The 12,862-nt window shown below is 42.5% G+C and overlaps 1 protein-coding gene across 2 annotated transcripts; it reads right to left on the reverse strand.

Annotated features, from left to right (window-relative positions):
• Positions 1–768: 768 nt before the first annotated feature.
• Positions 769–12,669, reverse strand: tmod1 (tropomodulin 1). 2 transcript variants are annotated; one of them, XM_028976668.1, is made up of 12 exons: positions 12,478–12,669; positions 12,179–12,379; positions 11,770–11,957; positions 10,992–11,148; positions 10,093–10,212; positions 7,487–7,576; positions 6,684–6,814; positions 3,870–3,977; positions 3,067–3,210; positions 2,281–2,425; positions 1,936–2,035; positions 769–1,527 (listed from the first exon to the last, which is right to left on the reverse strand). In XM_028976668.1, exons 3-12 carry the CDS (start codon positions 11,887–11,889, stop codon positions 1,509–1,511), a joined length of 1,134 nt encoding a protein of 377 aa, XP_028832501.1. In that variant the 5' UTR covers positions 11,890–11,957; positions 12,179–12,379; positions 12,478–12,669; the 3' UTR covers positions 769–1,508. The 2 variants fall into 2 exon arrangements, with proteins under 2 accessions (XP_028832501.1, XP_028832502.1); XM_028976669.1 differs by lacking the exon at positions 1,936–2,035.
• Positions 12,670–12,862: the final 193 nt, after the last annotated feature.

Below are 12,862 nucleotides of genomic sequence, written 5' to 3' on the forward strand. Positions count from 1 at the left end.
GCACCGTCCCCACACACTGCTCCCCGGGTGCCTGTCATAGCTGCCCACTGCTCACGGCATGTTCCTGCCGCGGCCGCGTTAGTTGCCGTGCAGCTGTTCGGGCTCCTCTCCGCGGCGCTGCTGCTGCTGCTGCTGTTTTCTAACTCCTGACAGCTCCCCCAATGCCCGCCTGCCCTCAGTCCGTCCGTATTCCCGTCAGCCAGCTGGCGGTGTGGAGCTGGAGGGTGATGGGTTAAATGCAGAGGACAAATTTCACTGTGTGCTGTGTATCACAAGTGACAATCACTTCACTTACACTTAAAGTGTTATTTGCTTATGGAGTTATGGAACAACCTTAGTCAATGTTCAGGCATCAGACACAGAATCCACCAGATGCAATAGGTAATGCTTCACCTTATCAACTTAGTACTTACACAACTGATGGTCATCCTACCAGCCACAGTAGCTGTGACATTTCCGGCCTTTACCAGACGCCCTTATCCAGAGCGCCTTACAGTCAGTAGTGACAAGGACAGAGACCCTGGAGACACTCAGGGTTAAGAGTCTTGCTCAGGGACACAATGGTAGTAAGTGGGATTGGAAGTCTTTGTAGTCTTCAGGTTCAAAGGCAGGTGTGTTACCCACTTGGCTACTACCACCCAGTGACCCTGTGTCATTGTGAGGTCCTTTTAGCGACATTTCATTCTAGATGTAGACTTTACGGTTTATTAAAATTGGACTACAGTGCTATATCATTTATGTTCAGTGATAGGAAGATACTGGCACATATTTCAACACTCAATGAACTGAAACTTTATTAATCTATAAAGTCATTAAAGTGCACAAAAAAACAGAACAAAACAACGGGAAGTCTAGTTATAACAAGACAACAGGGTGGGAATCAATGGAAATTCTAAAAACCTCAATGGATAACATAATAAATAGATAAATAAATACTAGAGAGTGTGATGCAGTTACAGTGTGTGACTGTCAGGTCTATTCCTTCAGTTGCAAAATATAATGGACTGTAAAATACGAGTGACTGAAAATATCTGAATGACCAGAATTTTACAAAAGAATCAAGAGTCACACATTAGTCCAGAGTTTCCCCCACCCCAATCAAAGCAATCACAACAGCATGGGACCGTGGAAGGACCAGGTTCACCGCTCCGGTCACAATCTATCTGGACTATTCAAAAGCGAAGGCGCACTGTACATTTTGAGACCTGTCTCCTGAAACCAGTATACTACACTGGTAACACACTCCTCTCACACACCAGTTCCGGAACCAGCAGGAAAAAAAAAAAGACACCTCAAGTGTGGCGTCACCTAACTGCACTGTAAAATGACACCAGAAACCAGTGGGGGGGAGAAGAGAGAGAGAGGGAGAAAAGACGAACATCTGGATGGATGGGATCCCAGTTGGAAGCAAGGCTGGAGGTGTTTACTCCATCGTTGGTGCGGTGGGGGCTGGTCTGAAGTGCTGGTGCTACACGTTTGTCCGACATTTGGGGAAGATGGGCCCTTCTTCAAGCCTTCTCTTTCTTACTGAGAAGAAAGGGAAGAGGAAAGAAATTTCTAGCAGGTCCACATTAGCACAGCAATTCTTTTCTCTATTGCCGTATCATGCAGCATAGCCTTTGGCAGCTAATTCCCAAATTCTAGTTTCTGGCATGCAGCTGGACAGCACATACACAAGCAGAACTGCGGAGCCCCAAGCAAGAACTCAACCGGTCCACTTCTTGCTGGAATTAAGCTGCAATATAGGAAAGGCTTTCAGAAAAGCAAGGATAAAAGGGAAATAGAGCTGGACACGTTCCAGGGCAATGATGAGGAGCAAAGAGGTCCAGACCACAGAGTCAATAGAGCCGTAGAATGGAAAGAGACCGGGAAGAGAGGTAGAATGAGCACAACAGGCAGACAGAAGATGGCTAAAGTGTAAATGTCTCCCTTTACTTGCTCTTGGACTTGAATTTTTTACCAAAGGCCCTCTCCAGCTCAGGCACAGACAGGGTAAGGGTAAAGGAACCATCCGAATCTGAGCGGATCACCCGTGCTGCAACACAACAGGGGCAATAAGACAAACACACGCATTCCTGCACGTGCAAAAACACACACCACGCAGAGATTAAACCAAGCACTGAGCTCAGTTTGCATTATTCATTTGAAGGACCTCCATTTGTGATATTCAGGGGGGAAAAAAATGTAATAAAAAAAACAGTAAGTCACTGAAGAAAAAACAAGCACACACAAAATCAAGACACCATCAGGAGAAATGATGCGTGTGGTGGAGTGGCTCACCCAGGTCATTGTTGCTCATCATGGCGTTAGAACCACGGAGTCTCGGACCCTGCTGGGTGAAGTGGTAGCCAAACTTCAACAAAGTGGTGTTTTTCTCTAGCATGCTGGCTATCTCCATCTCCACCTTGTTGCCCAGCGGCTGGCTCTGCACATCAAGATTGAGTTTGCATCAATTTAAGTCTTTTTAAAGAGAAACATGTATTACGCAAAGGAACATCCTCTGCAGAATTTATTTTCAGTAGCAAAAAATGGATTTCAGATGAGAGGGTGAAACAAAAGGCTGGAAAAGTAAGAGGAACTGAAACCAAACAGTTGGAACATTCTGTGTCTACTGTAAATGGGTTAATGGACAATAAAAAAATAAAAAGATCTTCAATCATTTCTGAGAATTTGGTGAAATCTGGGTTCACAAGAGACTAGACTGGATGTCCAAGAGCGTCTGGCCCTCAGGCAGGAACACTTCCAGAAATCATCATCATCTCTGAACACAGTTGCCATATACAAATGTATCATGCAGAGAAGCAGCCATTTGAGAACATTATACAGAAATGCCAAAGTGGAAATCGGTTATGTGGTCAGTGGAATAGAAATGTTCCCAGATCTCCAGCAACTAGTTTTCTTAGAGCGGATGCTACACAGTGGTGAACAGAGTCCTATCTAGTGTGATATTGTGAATAGAATATGGGTTTAGAATTGGCTTTGTACATTTCCTATTGCCAGCCAGTCAAAGTCAACATGACCCGAGCAGCAAGTGAATTCCCTTCAGAACAGATTATGGTAAAATACCTGGTTGTCAATCTTCAGCTCTGTCAGGGTGGTGTTGGACTGCAACGACTCCACCAGGGCCATGACACCACTGCCAGTGATGAAATTAGACTCTACATTCAGGGTCTTCAGTGTGGTGTTCATCTTTAACATGTCAGCAAGCGTCTGAGGGGGGAAAAAAGGGATGTGCTCATGTCTTTAAGGTTTTGGATTGCACTGTATTATAGCAGATTTTTCAACCGTTTAAGGTTAACTATAGGGCTGTGCAAAAGGCCATTTAGCAATTATTATTCCATTCAAAAAATTTAAAAATTGTTTACCTTTGGCATAACTGAAATAAATATTATGAAGACAATTTAACAAATTTAAAAGACTATAAAACTGTTCTTCAGAACAGATAACTTCATATAACCATTTTCAGTCAGTTCTAAAATAAGCTGTCAAATCAATTCACCAAATGCATATATATTCACCAAAATATACGCATTTGGTACATTTCCATTCATTTGAACAGTCAGCCACATGTCCAAATATGAATTCAATATGACTCCCCTATAGTTTTTGTCAGACTTTCCTGTTGTGTTCTAAAGATATGCTAGCATTATGCACAAGTAGACCTTACTTACTTGACCTTAAAGAACAATGAAAAGGAAGGACAAAGGTCGTGTTAGACACAGTTTATTTGGCAAGACTTTAAATTAGCATTATTAATATATATTAATATATTACGAGCAATCAATTAAGATAATGACACACACTCATCTCTATTTTGTAGAGGGAGTAAAAATTCATGACATGCAGTTGATTTTTTGTGTCAAACTCACATAGGCCACTGGGTCATTACTTCTGGTTCCTACGATGCTGAAACGTACCACCTCAGTATTCTCCTTCAGTGCCTCTGCATACGCTTTCAACACTGGGACAGGAATATTCTAGAAAACATCAGACACATAAAACAAATAAAGAGATTTTTTCTGTACTCAGGATAACTGTGACAGGAAAAGGATCAGTTTGTTTCATGCTACATGCAAATTCACAGGAAACTGCAAAGTTCTGCTGACTGAGTGACACACAGATTTTAGAAAATTACATGAATAGAAACGACTAAAAGTGGTGTGGTTGCTGCACAGGGAGAATAAACACCTTCACATGCTGCTACACCTCTGACATGTCTGTCAGTGTGTCCCTGCGTGCTGACTGAACCCGGTTAGGTTTGGGTACAACCCATGTGTGTCTCACAGCAGCCCTAGGTCCTGGCAAGGACTGAGATTCCCCTTCGTGACACCCCACCAACCAACCAGTTCAGACGGAAGGTTGGGGGTTCAAGCCCCAAACCACCAAGGTGGTAGAGGACACATTTTTCTGTGTGCACTGGGCGCTGTGCTGTGTGAGAGGGGTTAGTGTGCCACAGAGGCAGACGTAAACATTTAAAGCAATTAAAAACATTTAACATTTGGACAACACTCTTTGCACTGTGGAAAGCATCCATTTTCTGCCGGGGCCTCACCCAAAAGAAGGGAATCAGACCACCCTTCCTCACTTGGGCAAGAGTGGGGACACGCAGCTTAGCGGTGTGCATGGATATAGCAGCATTTTTGCAGTGATCCAGAGCATCCACACCCAACTGAGCGATCTACTGTAGCCCTGAGGAGGAAGAATCCACCCTCTGTACAGTCGTGGCCAAAAGTTTTGAGAATGACACAAATACTGGTTTTTACAACGGATGCTTTACTGTTGGTACAAGACAGGACAGATGGTAGCGTCACCTTGTCTTCTGTGGACAATTTTTCCAGACGCCACAAACAATAAGAAAGTGGCTTCATCAGAGAAAATGACTAACCCAGTCCTCAGCAGAACAATGCCTGTACTTTCTGCAGAATATCAGTCTGTCCTTGGTATTTTCCATGGTGAGAAGTGGCTTCTTTGCTTCCCTTCTTGACACAAGATCATCCTTTAAAAGTTGCAGATGCCCTCACACCTGCCTGCTGCCATTCCTGAGCAAGCTCTGCACTTGTTGCACCCCGATCACATCTCTGCTGAATCCTCTTTAGGAGACGGTCCTGGCACTTGCTGGACTTTCTTGGTCACCTTGAAGCCTTTTTCACAACACCTGATCCTCTCTGCTTGAAGTTTTTGATGATCCGATAAATGGTTAATTTAGGTGGAATCTTAGTAGCAGCAGTATCCTTTTTATATAACGCAATGATGACTGCACGTGTTTCCTTGCAGGTAATCATGGTTAACAGAGGAAGAACAATGACTTCAAGCACAATGCAATGACTCCTTTTAAAGCATCCAGTCTACTATTCTAACTCAAATCCCTTTATTTTACACTATCAGCATTTTTTGGAATTAAGTTCAATTTCATGGCAAAGACTTCATCTGATCACTCTTCTAATAACATTGTGGAGTATATGAAAATTGCAAAAAAAAAAAAAAAAAAAAAAAAAAAAAAAAACAGAAGCAGAAAAAACAGTATTTGGGTCACTCTCAAAACTTTAGGCCTCAACTGTACAGGGAATTCCCACTGGGACAGTCACATGATTGCAGAGGTGATGGCATGAAAATTCCCCATACTCAGTAAAGAAGATTTCCCTTTTGAGGAAATCAGTGGCCTGGTTGTGCACCAGATTTTTAAAATGAGAACATGAGGGTCATGCAGTGCAACAGGGAAAAAGAGCGCATTACTGAATCCGTTACATAAAGGCTTGGAGTCACAAGAACACCTGCTAGCGAGCATTCTAGCTTTATTAATACTGTGAGGTGGTTTCTTTTTTTAAACATCACCTTGCCACAAAGCATTATCTAGTGCTGAGGACATTCATGTTAAGGACAGTTTAGCAGGATGCAGTCGTAACCTGGAGAGCTAAGCAAAGTCAGCTGGTCATGACAATTAACTGCAGTAACATGTATAAAGGCAAGGCTCCCACTTTTCAAAATGCAGGATAAATAGTAATGCGGGAAAAGAACTCAACAGAAATTAGCAAAAAAGGCTGCCTGACCTGCATGCACATATGCATATTTTATGCCACCACCAATCTATATAGTGAATGTGATATCTATTTATTTTTTAAGATCACTGACTTATTTATGAACAAAAGGCAAAAAAAAAAAAAAACAACACCCCTGACTCAGCCACCCTAGATGGCTTCTCAGTCCAGAACTATGAGTTTGTGTAAATGCAGTGAATTGTTTTAAAATGGTTTACGGATCGCAATATAATCAATCGCATTATAACAAAATTGAAGTGATCACACAAGATCATAGTTTTCAACTTTGACGGCATAAAGCTGGTGAGAAGCCTTTACAAGAGGAGCCAAGGGATGGCGCTAAAATGAAAGGTTGTGTTTAATGAGTACTGACAGTGGTGAGTTGTCTGACTGGATAATTAATAATTAGTAATTTCCATGCAACTATATTGTGATCAGAAAAACACTGATGTGCTTTCAAGATGCCTCTTGAGATATATGACAAACGTAAGAAAAATCTGACCATTTATGGACAACACAAATCACAGTTACTAAATACAAGTTACAATACTATATATTATTGTCTAGATATGGCACAAGCTGTAAAATGAAAAGGATAAATATATGAAGAACGGGTCATGACGGAGCAGAGCAGAGAACTAAGGGCACCTTGATGTTGTTAAGGTTGACCTCCTGCAGGTTCGGGTCATTGTTCCTGATCCTCTGAAGAGTCAGCTCTACATCTGTATCATTTGGTTGCTCATCTGGCACAGGTTTATACTGGGTACACTGGATAACACCTGCAGAGACCAACAAATTCAATATATAATCATACACACATATACTGTACAACAGTGGTCTTTGGACGTTTAGATATGTCCTAACCAGTTCTTAAGGAACAATAGACAATAGTGCTTTTATGAAGGTAAGTACTTAGTTGGCAAGTTTAGGTAGATGGTATGCTTCCCATGCATCACACTGCCTTCTCTTGCCCTTCTGGGCACTCATTTTTAAATCCACCGATCACCAAACAACTGCAATACTTTGCACATTTGAAATCCATGACTGTCTGTGGAGCAACTTTTTTTTGAGAAAGGGGAGGTAACCTCTCCCCTTGTGACGACAGGGGCTAAAAATTCCAGATCAGACTGTCTGAGCTGCTACTCTTTAAACGACAAAGCATAATAACCAAAGCACTCTTTACACCTATCGCCATTTCTTGCCACATCAGGACTCTGAAGTTTTCATGATAAAGTGTCTCAAAGGGGACTGTCCCTGTAACTACTGATTGTAAATCGCTCTGGTTTAGGGCATCTGGTAAATGCTGCACAAAAACACTTGCTCAGGGTGTTTTCCCATTATTAATAGCTGCAATCAGACAGCACTTTCCAGTGGAGATTGGAGTATCTTATCAAGATTTATTCTGGCATTTTGGGAGCAACTACGAGCGTAACTTTGAACAGAAGACTTACTGTTTATCCCATGCTTGTTGACAATTGTGCTGCTGGCCAGGGCTTCGTAGTACTGCTGGTTACTCATGAGCGTGTGCATTCCCAAAATGGCTGCAGCAGGGGTAAAAGCAAGAGAGAGAAGATAGAAACACCAAGTTAGAACAGGACGTCACCTTCACACACACACACACACACACACACACACACACCCTCTAACTCCACTTATCAGAATCCAAAAGAAGCACTCAATGTGCCTCTAAAGTGCATCCCAGCCCCACACACAACTCTATATCACCAAAGAAAATAGACATTTCAAGCCTTTCACTGGATCCTTCACATGCATTTAAAAAGCGCTTCTTTTTTATGGGAATAGTTGGTCAGCACCAGAGAAGCGCTGCATTCAGAAGAACCCAGTGCAGAGGGATCACTCCACCATCAGGCACGCATGCCAACCACAAGTCTTTTACACATCTGAAGAAACCACCAACAGAACCAGGACATCCACCAACAACTGGACTACAAAAAAAACTACAACTGTCATTGTTTTATGGGACAAGCCATTGTTAACTAGAGTGAAGAAAAAAAAACAAGATTAACTATATCTTTTATGCAAAAGTAATTGACCAAGCAAAACTTCAACCCCAGCGTCATGCAATGCATGGATATTTAACAATAGCTTTAAACTGCACTGCAGTACCTGGAGGGTTTCAAATGAACACTAGCTATTGCAATGCAAGGACTGGATCAGTAACCCAGCCCTTTCTTCTGCTGCTTACAGACCATCAAGACGTCAGAGATGGAGCAAAGGATGGAATAAAAAGATGGGAGAGAGGCACGCTGTAAAATAAAGACAGAATGCATGATAAAGAGAATGGAACAGGCTGTTAATATGGAAATTGGTGGAGAATTAATGGATTTGAAACTCTCATTAATAGTGATGTGTGTCCACTTGTAATTTCATGGCATGTAGTCACAAAGTTTGAAGTTAACATGCAGCACCAACCGGTGGAAACAGGACTTTCAGGACATGAAAATGGTGTAAGGGAGATCCCAGTCAAAAGCGTTAACATTTTATTAGTCCAGTGCACTATAATGCAGTCAGTGGTTCACATCATGGACTATTTCTGAGGTGGAATGTTTGCAGAACATACACCTTTTTAAAAAAAAAAATTATAATGTGGTGCACTAGTTTGAATTTCTTCTCGGTTTAAAACCCCCACATGGTCAATTTTTTTACAGTCCACAGTCCTCAAATTGTAACTAGGGTTGAGGCTGGGGCTTTGGCCATTCCAGAAGCTTAATGCTAGTTCTCTTTAACCATTCTAAAACCATTTTGGGAGACGGGGATGGTCCGATCACTGGAAATCAGGAGCAATCAATACGAATCAGACCCATAAAATATTAGTAATTCATTATAGCATTGCAGAAATTAGTATTATTTATTGCAATAATAAACAACCTACTTGGTTATTAGGTAATACTGAAAAACAGCTTCAGCTAAACAGTAGTTAAACGTTTTTCAATTGTGTCATTTTGTAAGTAGTCTGAATTTACAAAGATACAGAGCGATGTGAAAAACTGTTTGCAGTCTCTCTGATTTCTTACTTCCATGTTAGTCACATTTAAATGTTTCACATCAAATAAGTGGATAGTGGAACACTATCACAAGTACAATAGGTTCACACACACACGTCACACATGGCCCCGTTCTCGGCTCTAAGGCCGATGAGGGACATACATTTCGTCCCCCCAGTGACAGACACATTAAGCACATCGCATTGTGGCGAGGCATCTTCCCTGGCGCAGGGACCTGCGGCCTTCACCTGTATCAACGCACTAAACCAGAGATGCCAGTGTCATGGGCATTGTTTAGGGGTGTGTCTGTTCCTCGGTCCTCGGTCATTTAGCTAGGTTCTACTGCCTACATGGGAGCGGTCCCGTAATCAGAAGGTTGCCGGTTCGAATCCCAATCTGCAAAGGTATCACTGAGGTGCCACTGGGACCGTCCACACCTGGACGCCTGTCATGGCTGCCCACTGCTCACCCAGGGTGATGGTTAAAAGCAGAGAACACATTTCGTTGTATCACCGTGTGCTGTGCTGCAGTGTTTCACAATGATTATCACTTCACTTTCAACTTACATGTAACTGCTTCTGCTCTGGTGCATGCAGTCCTTCGTGAAGTGCGTATTATGTGTACATACCTTTGGCCATTCTGGTTACTGGCCTAGAAATCGGGCCGCTTTCTACATCCCATAGTAAGATGTTGATCAAATCATATGAAAGTGCGAAAGGTTCAAATCAGTGTGTCACTCTAAAATCACCATCTGTCTGGCGTACATTATTGCTAAACTTACAGATTCTCAGGTAAGTTTTATCCAGGTAAAATGAGCTTACTGTTAATTTTCAGGAAAGGCCACATGAAGTAGACTTCAAAGCTGAATATTTTGAAATAGGAATGTTCATAGAGCAGTAGAAGTAGGAATGTTGATAGAGCAGTGGATAGAGATGGAAATTAAAATGTTTTTTCATCATGGATCACAGCATGGCTTGATGATCCATTATAAAAAAAAATAAAAAATCATGCGAATCAGTATAAAAAGGCGACTTTAACATAAAATTTCCTACCAGCAATGTCACATAATTCTGCGTCACTTGCACTGGCCAAGGCTTCTTCCAGCTCTGGTTCTAGAGTCACATCTTCCAGAATAGGGTCAACTACTTTCTTTTTGGGCACCCAGACCTTGCCTGAAAAATGAAGAATTGAGTGCTCAGCATTGACACATTAAACTCGAACTGACTCATGCTAAATGAAAATGGCCAGTCTGGCATGCGGTTCTCTCTATGCTCAACGTGGTGCCATTTTTGGGGTGGGTGGGGTGTCTGGGTAATCTCAGGGGTCAAGCGCAGCAGAACAAATGGCCTGAAGACCTTCTAGTATTTCACATAGCCATCTCTGGCATTCAGCACACAGCATCACACTCACAAAGCTACAGATCAGAACGCAGAATACAACAGAAGATTTGACTTCAGGGGGGAAGACTAGCAAAATATGAAAAGAGGAGACAAGAGTACTAAAGAATCCAGCAACTTCTTATAATGTGGTTGATAAGGAAGGTCACAATGTGAGTTTTTTTTTTTCGTCAGATCTTTAATCTTTTGATAGCTAATGTCTATGCCAATCATCTAAATAAGGATAAATATTTATAATATGTAATGACACAGCAAACCCGATACGCACGACATGAGTAAAGCTTAAAATGTTAAACTTTTATAATAGATTGTGTTTAAATCAGTTTTTCTACTTTTGTGTTAAAAGAAACTGGATAGCTTTGAATAAATGTAGACAGATGTATTTTTCACTAAATAAATTTAACAGATTAACAGATTGTGTGTTTACTGGGAAAAAAAAAAAAACTCCCACTAGCATGAACATTTTTCTCATTCTATCAATCAACCACATTGTATTTTAATAAAAGATTTGAGCATGCACAATAACTAATTATTAAAAAGTAAAAAGAGAGTACCTCTCTTCTCGCCAGTGAAAGGAACCAGGTCCTCCCGGTCAGGGTGCTCCTTGGCCTGCTTCTCTAGGTGCGCCAGCAGGTTGTCCCTCTGGAAGGTCCCAGTTGGAGCTTTCTTGGTCTGGTCTTTTTGTCTCATGCCCGCTGGCAAGAGTGCATTCTGACAAAGGAGGAGACTGATTAAATGTCACGTACTGTGTACACTTTAGAGGATTTATGATTATGATCAACTGGTTAAGCCACACCCATTGCTAATCAATTAAGACATCCAATAAACAGTAAATTGAACTGAATATCTCTCTGGAACTCAATGTTCCAGAACTAATAGTTTCATTTTGTTTCATTTAATCAGTCTGATAACTTGATTTCTTAAAATGCCATATGAATGTAGAACATAAGACATACTAGTGGCCACATCTTATTACAGGTAATAAACCATCAGTCAGATGAACAAAAAGCAAGTGAGCAAGGTGAGCGGAAATTTCAGGTGGTCCTGACACTATATACAGAAGGAATTGTGGAACCTAATTCCTTTAGCTATCAATTCCAAATCACATCAAATGTATGTTACATTACGGGGTGGTGGCATTACTTTTAGTTTCAATATCAGTCATCAATATTGGTCAACCGCTTATATATAAAATGGACAAGAGTCCAAGAGTCATATTTCCAAACCAGAGGTTTTAAAGCTAAAGGCTAAGTACAGTTCTCTGCGAATTATAAATCATGTGCACGGTACTGAGCAACAATTTCTTCTGATAAAGGCCACAGAGTTCCTCACATCAGGGTCCAGCTCCTCCAGCTCATCCTCCAACCTGCGCAGCTCCTCTTCTGACAGTTTCTTCAGGAGCTCGTCCTCGTCCACATCACGGTACTTCTCCATCTCTTTCCTCAAGGACATGGCGGTGCCAGAGGTACGATAAACAGTCCACAAAAGGAACAGCAGAGGGCCCTGGACAACCTTCTAACCTGCAGAGAGACCCAGCAACACCAGGAATGTTACACATTTTGGGCTTTATAGTAACAACTCAGAAAAACAGACACACATGAACCCTCCACAATGAAAAAGCGAGCGTCCCCTGAGGATGGAGATGTGGTGTGGAGATCTTCCTGTTGGTGCATTACCCGGGGAAAAAACAGGTGAAGTGTCCTATATGGCCAAACAAAGACGAAATAAGCATGAAACCCACCTAATATTGAAACCAAACAGCCGTGAGCTGTCGAGGCATGAACTCCGGGCCACAGGAGCGACAGTTCTGGAGATCCCGCAGTAGCTCAAATCCACACACTTGATACTATTCTCTGCTTCCAACAGACGAAGATCCCCCAACCACTGCCGGTGCTTTCGTAACGACGCATCAATCGAACCAGATAAGATGTTGCTCAATGGTCTGAAACCCACGCATGCGCAATGTGACGCAACGGTGCAAACGATTTAAAAAGCAGTCAAAACTAACAGTAAAAGTTCTTTATCCGGATCTCGGCTCACCATCCACGCAGCATGTCGAACAGCTGCTGGTCCTCCGAGCATCGCGACGGCCCGGCGATTCCGAGAACCCTCCACCGCCACGTGAAGCAGATGTTCGGGCACGAAGTCGACGGATCGGAGCTGCGGGCCGCGGGACACGGAACGGGGAATAAGAAGGCAGGAGGCCGGCGCGCCACTCACCGCCGCGGCCGCTCGGCTCGGTCCGGGCTATTTATAGCGCGGCGGCGACGGGGAATAGTTTGACCAGATATGGTTCCTGCGGCCGCCAGACCCCCCCCCCCCCCCCCTCCCACCTACCTCCAGTCCACGATCTCCCGACGTTTCGATCCCACGCACAGAAAAATAATAACACAAAAAAAGACGAGAGCCAGTCGAATTTTAAAAT

The sequence above is a fragment of the Denticeps clupeoides genome, chromosome 4 (assembly GCF_900700375.1).
Source record: "Denticeps clupeoides chromosome 4, fDenClu1.1, whole genome shotgun sequence".
NCBI lineage: Eukaryota > Metazoa > Chordata > Actinopteri > Clupeiformes > Denticipitidae > Denticeps > Denticeps clupeoides.

Coding starts and splice junctions, on each gene's coding strand:
- tmod1 (XM_028976668.1), bottom strand. CDS start 11,889: ATGTCCTTGAGGAAAGAGATGGAGAAGTACCGTGATGTGGACGAGGAC. Junction 6,815..7,486: donor CAACAAGCATGGGATAAACA/GTAAGTCTTCTG, acceptor TGGTCTCTGCAG/GTGTTATCCAGTGTACCCAG. Junction 2,036..2,280: donor GATGAGCAACAATGACCTGG/GTGAGCCACTCC, acceptor GTTGTGTTGCAG/CACGGGTGATCCGCTCAGAT.